This window comes from Passer montanus, unplaced genomic scaffold, assembly GCF_014805655.1.
Source record: "Passer montanus isolate IOZ18808 unplaced genomic scaffold, ASM1480565v1 scaffold28, whole genome shotgun sequence".
Lineage (NCBI taxonomy): Eukaryota > Metazoa > Chordata > Aves > Passeriformes > Passeridae > Passer > Passer montanus.
The window spans coordinates 11,056,149-11,069,399 of NW_024367483.1; the positions used below are offsets into that span (position 1 = coordinate 11,056,149).

Consider the following 13,251-nt stretch of genomic DNA (forward strand, 5'->3'; position numbering starts at 1 on the left):
AAAGGATCCTGCATTTTAAATTTTCCAGGAACACATAAAATATTTTATTTTTTATTCATTGGACATAATGTTTTATTTTTCAGTCCCCCCTGCAATCATTCTGCTACAGAAATCCTTCAATGCCACAGCAGATCGAGGAGAGGCAATAACTTTGTTTTGCAGAGCCACAGGATCACCTCCACCTGAGATCAGTTGGTACAGGTGAGTTCAGTCGAGGTCTCCACATCAGAGTACATTGTTTTAATGTATCCCAGTTTTCCATCACAGTCCATTAAGCTGTGCAGCCTTAATTTCTCTACTGAATTCTAAGAGAATTTTCTGTCCATTTCTATTCTAACTGCTAAGGCTGGATTAAGCATTAATGTGTGAACAGACTCACACAAATTCAATTGCACTCAGGTCGCCAGCAAGTGAGGTAAATGTAGGAACTAACAAAAATACCATATTGTCATTATTTCTTCAAGTGTGAGTGGAAAATAAATAAGTCCATATCTCAAAAACAGTACAAGAACAACATAACAACGACTTCTGCACATAAATGCACAGATACGTGTTTATGCAGTAAATAAGTATCCATCAAAGGTCAGCAATACTAATAAAAAACCACATTTTCCACATTTGTAAAAATAGTTTTTAACCTTAACTCTCTATTTCAATGAGACTCAGAAAGAGGTATGAATTTAGACACTTGTAAGACCCAGGAGTGTGTCATTGAATAAGTTTCAGTGAAACTTGATATAATTATATCAATATAAAATACTTTGAAAATGGAATTGCTTTTGAATCTCATGTGTGTTTGTTCATTATATCAATGGCATGAGCATAGTAGAGCTATGTCATTTGGGAACACTTACCATGTAACATTTGTAAAAATTTAAATATCTATTTACTCTGTGTTCTTTCAATTTCAACAAAGATATGCATCATTCCTGGAATGTAAAGTATCTCAGCACCACAAACCAGTGCACATTTCTATTTTAGACCTGAATAATTTGCATCTACTTATATTATTTCAAGCGGATTAAAGGTCATCCCATTTTCAAAATGGGCATAGAAGTGATTTTCATCAATTCTTCATCTCCTTTGGAACATTTGAATGATGTCAGATTAAGTTTCTCTCCTTTGATATCTTAATCTTGTTATGCCATAGGTCAGTTGTGAAGTTGAATTTTTGTCTCATGCAATTTGAATCCCAGGAGATGTAAATAAATATACTGCAAAGTTAATTCCTTAATGTGGCTTAGAATTCAAAATTTAGTAAAGGGGAGGAAAAATAAACCCAAAATATGTATAGCCCAAATCAAAGAACTGATATTAAATTCAAATGATATTATTTTTATTTGATGTCTTTGAAGTACTTTTTAAAATGTCTCTCCTATCTGACCAAAAATCATGAGTTGCCTGAAATCTGCCATCATAAATGGCTTTGGTGTATGAAAACAAACATCATGGTATTTATTAAGGAAGATTACATAAATTTCCACCATTTGTGGATATCTTCATTAACAGTTGTGGGATTTTTTTCTGTGTTTATAAATATCATAGTGTGTACACAGGCCAAGGGTCATGGAGAGACAATTATTTCTGTGTACACTGATCGGAGTCCACAATGAAGGCTCTGATCAGTGTACACAAACAGCTCTTCAGGAGCTAAATTTTTAAACCATTCATTAAATATATTTTGTAATGATTTTCCAGAAGCTTTTCAGGCTTATGGAATGGATATTGAATCATACATGTGCAAACTTCTGTTCCTGTCAGGAACTATCTCATAATGAGGAGTAGTGGCTAATGTCCCTCCCTTCCCTTTTGATTTTTTTTTCCGCCTTTTGATTCTCTTTTAGGGTATAAATTCTTGTCAGTAGAATTTTTTATTTTTTTAAATTTGCTGACACTGAGATTTTGTAAAATGATACACCAAAAAGAACATTTATCCCTGGAAAAGATATTATTATTAATATGGAAGCAGGGGAAAAAATGGTTTTTAGAGAAAGTAAGCAATGTTAAATGGTATTCCAGTCCTAAATTTCTGCATCACATTTCTGAAATCTCTGTCCTAAAATTTTCAGGTCCATTTTCAGGTCCATGATTTCATAATCAGTGAGTCTCTGCTTCTGTCCTTGGTCTTATCTAGAAAGTATGTAAAGATAAAGACCTTGGTTTTCTACAATAGTTCAGACAGGGGTTTTTAGAAATAAGACTGAGCATAGGAAAACCTGATCAACATATTTTTCTTGATTTTGCAAAAAATGTAGAAAGCATTGTCAATGAGTGTTAGGGAAGCTTATCTAAAGTAACTGATCTAATATTAATATGCTTGTCATCCACTGAGAAGTTAATTGAATATGTTTTTCAGAATTAATAGCAAATTATTCCCTATTTTGTCCTGTTTGTTGTGCTTTTTGATGTTGAAAGTAAGGTGGTACTAAGCTCAGTTTTATTGCCTTTCAGTTTTAATAAACAAATTAAACTGATAAAGTTTTACTATTGATTTTGTAAGGATTATAATTATAGGTCGCTGTAAATTAAGGGAATTTTGTTCAGTTTTAAACTCAACTTCACCTTTTATCTATGTGTGTTCAGTCATTTTATTTAATTTGTCTCAGGTTAAACATTTCTAAAATGGGCAGGTGTAATAAAGTGATTTAATGGAAGCCTGTTTTCTGAATTCTCTGAATAGCTAGGTACAGCTGATGGCCTCAGAGAAATGGTGTTAGATATTCTAACAGAAAATCATAATTATAGCTTTTCCTGATGTCTCAGTGCAAAACATTCTGAAGTATATTCAGTCTCCTGGAGACCTGTGGAGAAGTACTGGTAAAAAGGGCGGTAAATGGTTTTTTACTCCATTCTGCTGCAGGATTTTGACTTCATGGAGAAAAAAGTATATCCATGCTTGTTAAGGTGGTTCATCTTTTAAACTCAACTTCACCTTTTATCTATGTGAGTTCAGTAATTTTATTTAATTTGTCTCAGGTTAAACATTTCTAAAATGGGCAGGTGTAATAAAGTGATTTAATGGAAGCCTGTTTTCTGAATTCTCTGAATAGCTAGGTACAGCTAATGGCCTCAGAGAGATGGTGTTAGATATTCTAACAGAAAATCATAATTATAGCTTTTCCTGATGTCTCAGTGCAAAACATTCTGAAGTATATGCAGTCTCCTGGAGACCTGTGGAGAAGTACTGGTAAAAAGGGCGGTAAATGGTTTTTTACTCCATTCTGCTGCAGGATTTTGATTTCATGGAGTAAAAAGTATATCCATGCATGTTAAGGTGGTTCATCAAGACTGAAGACTTGTGTTAGACACATTTCTATGTTGTTTTGTGTTTGTTGCCTTTTAAAATGGGCTCCCACAGCAGTTATTCGCTCATTCAGTCTAATGAAGTCTTTATTAAGGCCTGCAGAATCTCGATCTATTCAGCAGTTATTCGCTCATTCAGTCTAATGAAGTCTCTTTATTAAGGCCTGCAGAATCTGGATCTATTTGAAGGTAGTCTTACACTCCACTGCTGCTTTAGTCAACTAGAAAGTTAATAATCTCAAGTTTTACTACCCTTGTTTTCTTTTTAGTTTCCAATGAACTGATTTTAACAGATCAACTTCAGATAGGCAATGAAAAATATCTGTATTTTTAAAATCAGATGACACTGCTGTTGAAGGGACTCATACCTCTGCGTGTTGACTGTAAACAAGATGCTGGACAAAACAATAGTCTCAAGCTTCTAGCTCTTTAAGACCAGATAATGTGGTGAAGTTGAACTATTTATGTTGACCATTTTTATTTCCAGGTGCTTACGATATTTAGTTGTGATCAGTTTAAAATGAATACATATGAAATAATAATGTCAGTTTTTCTCCAAAAATCCTTTATTGCACTTATAAAAAATAGTCACTTTGAAATACCTTGTCAAAAAGAAAGGTCATCAAAATTTAGTTTTGATGCTCTATTTCATATATGTGTATATTTTGTTGATATTTTGTGGACTAAGAGAATCTAATTAATTCTCCATTGAACTGGTATCTCTGTTGAAGCTGATATTACATTAATGTAAAGCATAACCTTCAGAGAGGCAATACACTAATGGAATTAATTAGCCAGGAGTGAAAGATAACGATCCTAATGTAACTACAGGTCATGAACTGGAAATCTTTACTTGTGTGAATAGTCCTATTGAAAACATTGTTTATAGCTGTGGAGATGATTTACACTGCTAAAGTTTAGCTGGATCAATTTCCTGGTCTTTGCTGACAGGACTTAGAATTATCTTACAAAAGAAATAATCCACTTTAAGTACACTATTCATGTTTTCCTATTATCCAATATCAGCATCAATATGAATCTCTCTGCTCACTAGAGGGTCTAGGGAAGTACTCATAATCTCATTTCTGCTGAGAAACTGCTATAGATATCAATGCTTGTGAAAACAAGTACCTGGAAATTACTTCTAATCTTGAATACATGCTTTTGTCTCCTAAAAAAATCACTAAGGGGTTTTTGGTTGTTCGGGATTTTTTGTTGCTGTTTGTTTCTTTTTTTGTTGTTGTGTAGTGGGTTTGGGTGGCTTTTTCTGTTTGTTCTGGTTTTGGTTAAGTTTGGTTTTCTGTGAGACTGTTTAATATGGAAAATTAGGTCTTTCTTATTCTGTAAAACAGTTTCTGTGATTTTCTTTGGAAAGGAAATGAACAAGTATCATAATAGTGTCTTGAAGTTGGTAACTAAGTGGATTATAATTATTTACAAAAAAAGTGTTAATACTAAGGGCAAACTATATAGATATCAGGGTACTCCTGCTAACAGTTATGATTCTCCCAAGAAAAAGCAGTATCCTCACTTTTAGAGAAAATATTATTTAGGAAAATATAAAATATATGTAGTTATCATTATATGAGAATAAAATGGAAATTATTTTTCTTCAAATCTTGAAAAAAAATTGATGTCCTAAATTAGGAATATTGAATAGAATAGTATGTTTGAGTAATGCCCTCTTGAAAAAGCAGCTGTGTGTAGGCCAAGGTGCTCAAATGGACCGGTCAAGCCTCAATCAGCCCTCAGAATTGCTTGCAGATTTTATTATTTCTGTACCATCTGGTCACAGCTCATTCTAACATCTGGAAACATGCCTGCTTGCTAAGTTGTGGCTAGCCAACAACAACTGAGAGGAAATAATTTGGATGGGTTCTTGATGTGCCAATAGGCTCTACGTGAATGTAATTTAATTTTTTTTATAAGTTGCTACATTTTTACTACTGTGAACTGCTGCCGTTGCAGTTGAGAAACATGCTTTTAATAGTTTCTTGTATACAATATATAACAAATTTCCGAATGCCCTCCCTTGAGTGTAAGTCATATGTAAGAATCCTATTCACAACCATTTTTATAACATTAGGTCAATATTGAATATTTAACAATAAAGGTATTATGCATATATATATATATCTTTTAACCTGACAATTAAATTGTGATATTGTGATTTTTTTGAGGCTGGTGTAATAGTAGTCTCTTCCTTCAAAAATTATTTTCAGCCTATTGATGCTTCTATAGCACATTGTTACTGAAACTTAGTGGCTGATTTTTATATGTATATATATAAATATATATTTATTTTTTTTTAGGAATGGCAAACTTATTGAAGAAAACGAGAAATATGTCCTGAGAGGAAGCAATACACAACTAACAATAAGAGATATAAAAAATATCGATGCAGGCCCTTATATCTGTAATGCTAAAAACAAAGCAGGAAATGACAAAAAGCAGACAGTCCTTCAAGTTTTTGGTAAGTACTGCATAATATGGTCCATCTTTCCTTTTAAAATGTAAACAGTAGGGAAATAGGTGTTAATTCACAATTTTCAGTTTAATAGTATTTCTGCAAGGTGCCTACTGGTGCAGCAAAGTGCTTTCTGTATGATTTTACAACTTCTTTTGTCCCTGTTGGCTGCTTAAACCTTTACATCTGAATTTCATTTTGAAAAGGTTATTTTCAGCATTTGCTTTTCTGCTATTCACATGCAGTATACAATGGAGTGTTCAATAGTTAATTCACTCTGGTTTTAATTTAGAAGTTGACTGCTTGCAAGAAAACCAAAAGGAGAAAGGGGGATGTTCTGAAAGGGGGAAGAGCAGGTTATCTTGACTTCTAAGCAGTGAGGGGTTTTAGTAAGGCAATGCCATGCAGAGATCTTCCTATTTTTTTTAAATTTATGTTTCTTGACATCTATTTTTTAAGTGTACAATTGCAGATGTAATCACAAAAATGTTGTGTGTGCTGAGCTTCAAAGGATAAAAGTAATAACCTCAAAACCCTTATTTCTCTTTCTATGTTCCACCACCCCAGCTCTGATAATGATTCCCTCCTTTACGTAGAACTGATAATTTATTTGAAGTTTTGTTGAGATATAACTTAGTGAGATTGGGTTTTCATGAGAATGTAGAAACCATCCCTCAGAATCACTGTGCAAAACAAAAAGGCTGTAACTTACTTATGAAAAACCTACAAAAATGAATGTGTTGGGGTTTTTTTACATTAAATGTAGCTTGTATTATAGAGAAAGAATTTCTGTTTGAACTGGTAAATGCCATATATAGGACAAAGGAAAATAATTCCCGGTTTAAAAAAAAATCAAATATTTAGTGTTTGACAGTAATTCCTAACTAAAGCTAATAATAATTTATGAAGGTGAAAGAGTTCTGACTGGAGAGAGTAATCTGATAAATGACATTGAAGAGGGTAGATGTTGGGTTGTATAATGCTAGCATTTGGGGCTTGGGAGCCTGAGGCTGAAGCCTTGGTGTCAGGTGAACTTGGCTGTGTTCACATACATCCCACTGCCTCCTCTTTAAGAATTTCGTTATGCTGTGTTGTTTCCAGCTATGTACTCCAGGTGGATTGCCTAGCCGTTGGGCTGTTGTTCTGAGGTACTTGAGAGTTATTCTCAATTTCTTCTCAAAGGAAAGAAGATGAAATAAAATCTTAAATTTTATGCCAGCCTCAAGAAATACAGCATCTTGGTTTGGAAAACGGAAATATTTCATTCAACTTTATTTCCAAACTTAAAAAAAATAAATGGAAGGAATAGAAATTACTTTCTAATTTTGATATTAACTTAGGGAAATTTCATTCAGAAATAACTGTGTGTGTTAAACAAGGAATTTTAAGTGTTACCGAAATTTACTTGGTTTACTTCCTTGCCTAGAGCAAGGAAACTTTTTAATTAAAGGGATAGGAAAAAGGAGACACCACACTAAAAGTCAGGATTTTCTGTATATATTTTTCATCTTTTAGCAACCACTTTTCTGGGGACTCCATGGCTCCATGGAAAACTAAATACTACTGTTTTAATGGATACAATGAGTTAGTTAAATCCGTTATGAACCTACACATCCCTAATGTTTCCATGGCATCCTGGACTCCTAAATTTCTTAGGTATTTTCTTTCTTGCATTGAAAATAATTTTGTAAGTTTCCACAGAATTCTCTAGAGTGCCTCCCACATCTCTGCCTTAAGAGGTTGTAGCTAATTTGTAATGGAGCAGGATTTTTACATCTCCTACAATAATCTTCACTTTTGTCTCTTTCACACAGATTATATACAGTCATATATACAGCCAACAATTACTTATCTTTTTCCATTAAATGTGTTAAAAAAATGTCAGTCTGAAAATGGTAAGGCAGATGGCTGGTTATTATAGCTAAATAGTACACAAATAACTTGTTTATGTTAAATTGACCTATTAAATTGTGTTTTTCTCTCCCACTTCATTAGCTTATTTGTCTCATATGTCTGCTATCTTTAATTTTAATTTACAATACAAACTCCTTAGAGCAATGAATACTGTTTTTACAACATGGCTCTGGCAGTGTTAAAACCATAACAACAGTAATATAACCATAATGCAATAAAAATAATAGTAACATTATAGAAATCACTACTTAAACTTTCTAGAACACAGGACTTTTGAATACACATGCTCATTTCAGAGTCACGTAATAGCTACATATTTAGTTTTCATGCATGACCTAGATTCTTTAGTTTAACTTTGGGGTTTTTTTTCAGTATCAATGCTAAAAACACTTTTTCATTCTGATATAAAATGCTTACTCTGACAGTATTTTTACAGCTCTATGTGTCAAAACCTATAGGCACATGGCCTGCATTCCCCAGTTCATCTGTATCAGTGCTTTGTTCAAAAAAGAGAGAAAAACCCCTGTTTCTGTAGGTCTTTGTTGATATGATTTGATTATCTCTGCTTGTCCTCCTCTTATCTGCCATAGCTTTTTTTCTGTATCATTAGCAATTACTACCTAAAAGATCCTATCTATTAATACTCAGACTTGAGCTAAGGTTTTTAATTCAAATTCATTTATGTTTACTACTGAAAAGCTTGAAACCGTAGGTATTCATCCTTGAATTCTTTAAAAATGTTCTCTGTATTTATCTCTGTTTGGTAGCTATCACTTTCACTCATACTGTTTCACTTTAATTTTTCTCTTTTTTTTATTCCAGTAGTAAGTAGCTGTATTTAGAAATTTCTGTGTTTAGATACATCTGAATTATCACTTTTAATTATGAAATACCACATTTTTACACATATAGACAACACAAAAAAATTCCAAAAATAACATAAGAACAAGCAGTTGATTACAGTAAATGAATTCAATACATTGAAGCTTTCTACATCTTCTTACTTCCTCCAAAGTAAGCATTCATTTCTTCATCATACCTTCTCCAAGGTGGTGGCAGTAGTCTTCATTTGTGTTAGAATAAAAAATGTAATCAGACTAAATGAAAGAAAATTAGCTTTTATTAAAGACATATGTATGAATAGTGTTTATACTCCTAGGATTTTCATTTTGTTTGCTCTAGTTGCTTATTTCTACCTTTTATCACTCAAATACGTAGTTATACAATTTGAAGATACTTAGCATTGAGGTTTTCAACAAGTATTCTCTTTTCTGTACTTAGGTCACAGAAAGCTACATCTATATGTTTAATAATTTATTTTCCTAGAAAGAAAAAAATATTCTTTCTTTAATCAGAATCAATAAAAAAAAATTAAGAAAGTTCTCTATGATACAGGTCTTTTGCTTGCATAATCAGTGAGAGGGCAGTCTGAGTAATATTTTATTGTAAAAGTATTTAATTGGCTTTTCAGTGGGTTCTGACAAATGGCTTCATGAAAATCAAATGAGGGGATATCTCCAAAAGCATTACAAAAGACACTTTGTACTTAATACATAGTTTAAACACATACTATTTTTATTTTCTAGATGCCTTTTTAGTTATAATCTGAATGTTGTTTAGTGGAAAAGTTTTTTCAGTTTTTTATATTAAAAATGTAATTTTTATTGATTATTAAGAAACTATATGCTCTTATTAATATATTTCTGTCATCTGCCAGATAGGAGGAAATATAATGGACCTCTCCTAACTTATCCCCCTTGTGTTTATTCAAAATGCTAAAATTCAAAACTTTTTTGTTAATTAAGTCCTTCAGAATCCATTCATCTTTGAGCCAAAAGGGCTGTCTTGTGCTTCTGAGATTGGGGTGATGAGTTATCTAAATTTTTCCCTTATTTTCAGTCTTAATGCTGCATTCCTTTTTATAGTGCCTGGAGCATGACTTAATAATTTTCTTTTGGGCTTAGTAAGCAAATTTATATGTGTTTTAATATGCTTTTTGTGGTTTGTTTTGTTTGTCATGAGATGCTATTCTATACATACAAGGAAGCTTTTCATTTAAATTCACTGATACCTCTGGAAGGAAGATGCCATGGATCTGTGCATGGAGCTATCTGTTCCTGCTCCTCCCAGGTATCATAAAGTTCACCAGCTGCAGCTTCACAAAGTACAACTCAACACTTACAGACCTAACATTAGTGATGCCTTATGAAGGCTGATCTGGAACAGAGACTAGGCAGGAGTTAAATAATAAAGTAGGGATTTATTAAAAGGCCTCAATGGATTCACCTTGGGCAGGGCAAGAGCCCAGCCAGGGCTACACCCCAGGTGAACCCAAAGTGGTCACAAAATGGACCAGTGGTCCCAAGGTCTCTCACTTTTACAAGTTCTGGTCCATTATCTTATTAGAGTTAATTGTCCAATTACAGTTTTAGATTATGAAGTCCCATCCTTCTTGTTTTTCTCTCTTCAGTCCACCATTGTTTATGCTCTTGGGCCTGAAATTTGGATCATTTGTCCTTGGTCCCCAGCTAGAGAAGGAATTGTGTTGCCTACCTGCTCTGTGAAGAGAGCTCACCATCCCCTAATATGCAGCTCAGAACTACACAGTAAAGCAGCACAGAGTCTGAAAAATTTGAAAGCTAAAACCTGAGGCATCATTAGAAGTTCATGCGTTTTCTGCATTCCTTTTTCCTCCTTATTACTTTATCACTTTTTTGGAATACTTCTACTTTTTAAAATAGAAAATACCTAATCTGTAAAGACACTGATGACAGCTGTCCCAGAAGACAAGTTTTAAACCCTTCTGAGTGTGAAGCAGTAATAGCATTTTAACATGTTTCAATAATGCCATCCAAAGAGAGAGATTCACTTCATGGTCTGCTAAGTCAGGTCAGCATTTCATACTGGCATGTGTGTGAATCCTTATCATATAAGGAATCAAATTTCTGAAACCTTTTTCTTAGATATATCCCTGCTGGGCTCTAGCTTGTTTACTGAGCTCAAATGGTACCAAGAGTTTCCTGGAGGATGGGGTTGCAGTTTTGCCACCTGATTCAAATGTGTCTGTGCAGGAGGACAGCAGGAAGGGATGATTCCTCCTGGGATATATTAATCAAGTTGATTCATCAGGCAGCCATACAGACATACACTTGGCTTCTCACCGGTGCAAGCAAGTTTGTATCAATATCAAATTTTTTAAAATAATTCTTTTGGTGAAACATAAGCAAGACTATCTGAAGCTTTATATGTGTGCTGCTTTCAGGTTTGATGAAACTCTTTGTTAAGGGTATGGGTAGAAGTCTGTGAATTCAATAAATTGTGTACCTTTTCCAAGAAACTGGTTGTAAGCAAAAGCCTCAGACTGCTATCCATGTTCATCATAAGCTTTATGGGGAGGCTGTACGTACACAGCAATGAGACAAATCCAGAATAGTCCAAGGAAGGAATCTGAGGGAAACTTGTTTGCTGAGGAAGTGTTAGGAAACTTAAAACCAAACTTCCTGGCTCAGAAAACAAACTTTCCAATCAGTAAATGTTGTTTCTTTATTTGGCATCGTCACACCTGCATTTAGCAATGCATGTCTAGTTAGTAATAATAGTTCCTTACCTTAAATAATTTTAATGAAGTTTAGCTCCTTTCTATATTCAAGCATTCTTTCATTTGAGCCAGGTCATTTAGCTTACAAATGTTTCAACTACATCACAACATCTATGTTTCAATATTTTTTTCTGAAGAAAGCAGCAAAACCCTGAAGGCTTCCTGAATTTGCATTCCAAGGCTCTGTATTTTTATTTGCTTCATATTTTCTAGAATACAAAAAGCAAATACCAGCTCAGTTTGAGAATGACCGTATCAATTTAGAAAGAACAGTTAAAAATTGGAGGCAGGAGGGTGGGGGAAATGACTTGTAGTATTTCTGTCAATACTATTTTTGTCATTTTCAAATAGTTTTATTTACATGTACGCAAATGTATTTTAATATTTTCCAACACCCAGAATGTCATTGAAAAGTATTCAAACAGTGTAAAAACTTCTAGTCAATAGTAAGTTATGACTTGTGACCTACAAAAATGAATTAATTAAATAATATCCCCCATATGAGCTCTCTTCTTCCAAGTAATAACTGTCAGCTAGATGTATTTGATGATTAATCAGTGCTTATTCCTTTAAATGTCAGGTACTCTTGTCTAAAATGTCAAGCTAAAACTTTTTGTCTTGTAGTGATCCATTTGAAGAAGGTCTTAAAGGAATTCAGAATAAGTCTAAGGTTAAGAATTATTTTTGTGGTTTGGAACATGCATCATTGAGCAAATTAAAAGGTTTGTCATGTTGTCCAGATGGGGAACTCATTTTGATGGAAATAATTATAAATTTTGAGAATTTTTGGAGTGAAATACTATGTATGATCCCAAAAAAAAAAGAAAGAAAAAAAAGCTTTATGTCAGCTATAGCTCTTTCCTTTTTTCCAGAAGGGATGATATAGCAAAGTAATGAAAGGATAGAACAGTTTATTTTGTAGCCAGGTGATATGGCTAGAGAAATAGAGCACTTGAGTGCCAAGGTGAAACATTTAATGGGCATTTGAATATTGTGAGAGTACTAATTATTTTGGAGTTTAACATAATTATCTTTTGTCTCTAAATCTGGTGGGGCTTCTCGGTCTTTCCACTGACATCCCTTTTTGTACCACAGAGGAGTTTTGTATTTTCTTGGCCAAATTAATACCCTGATGTAACGATTTGCTTGCTACCCTCTTCTGCATCCAATAAATCTGCATCCAGTTGACATTTCAAGAATTCCTGATCACTTAATGTTTTTTTCTTTCATCACATGATCTTATTCACCATATATTATATATTAATGAAGCAGGATAATTAGTTCAGTGCTTTCTTAGGTAAAATGCTACTTGTTTCTCATCTCTGTGCAGTAAACACACAATAGTTTAATCATAATAGTCAAGGGTGAAGAGACAGTAGTGAAGCAATAGAAGGTATATGCAGAAAAGGAATGAGAAGTGAGACCAAGAATTGTGTGAAGGGAATTGATAAAAAGTAGGTGATGTGCCTACAGATAGCAAGTTTCAACCTGCTTTTCGTATTCTTCTTGGTGATGCTGAATGTAGCATCTGTGACATAATACTTACAACTGAGGAGTCATAAAATGAAGCAGGAGACAGGATATGAGGAAAATACCCTTCACCAGGACAGCCAGGCACTGCAGTAGGCTGGGGAGAGGTTGTCTACTCTCTGTTCATGACATTTTTCAATATAGTGTTTGACAAATCCCTGAGTAGTCTGACCTGAACAGGGTCTGTTGATGTTGTGTTGAAGATGGGCTTGGCTAAGAAGCTCTCCTGGTTCCCATTCTAACCTGAATGAATATCTTTCCCATTTTGATCCATGAACATAAGCCAGCATTACTGTTCTCCATAGCACACACTTTAGTAACCCCATTAGAAGACAGATTTCATCTCTTTATTTTCTGTTTCGTAAGGAATACGCTATAGTAGTGCTTCCTCAAAAGTGAAGCTCAGAGAAACTGCTTAGAAAATATGTTACTTTCAACA

At 33.8% G+C, this 13,251-nt stretch overlaps 1 protein-coding gene across 2 annotated transcripts in view; it reads left to right on the forward strand.

The window, feature by feature from the left end:
• Nucleotides 1-13,251, forward strand: part of NCAM2 (neural cell adhesion molecule 2) — a 264,883-nt gene that overhangs the window by 151,515 nt on the left and 100,117 nt on the right. For both annotated transcript variants that reach the window (XM_039713271.1, XM_039713272.1), the window contains exons 6-7: nt 84-201; nt 5,616-5,776. In XM_039713271.1, coding sequence (XP_039569205.1) covers nt 84-201; nt 5,616-5,776 — 279 coding nt within the window. The remainder of the gene's footprint in view (nt 1-83; nt 202-5,615; nt 5,777-13,251) is intronic.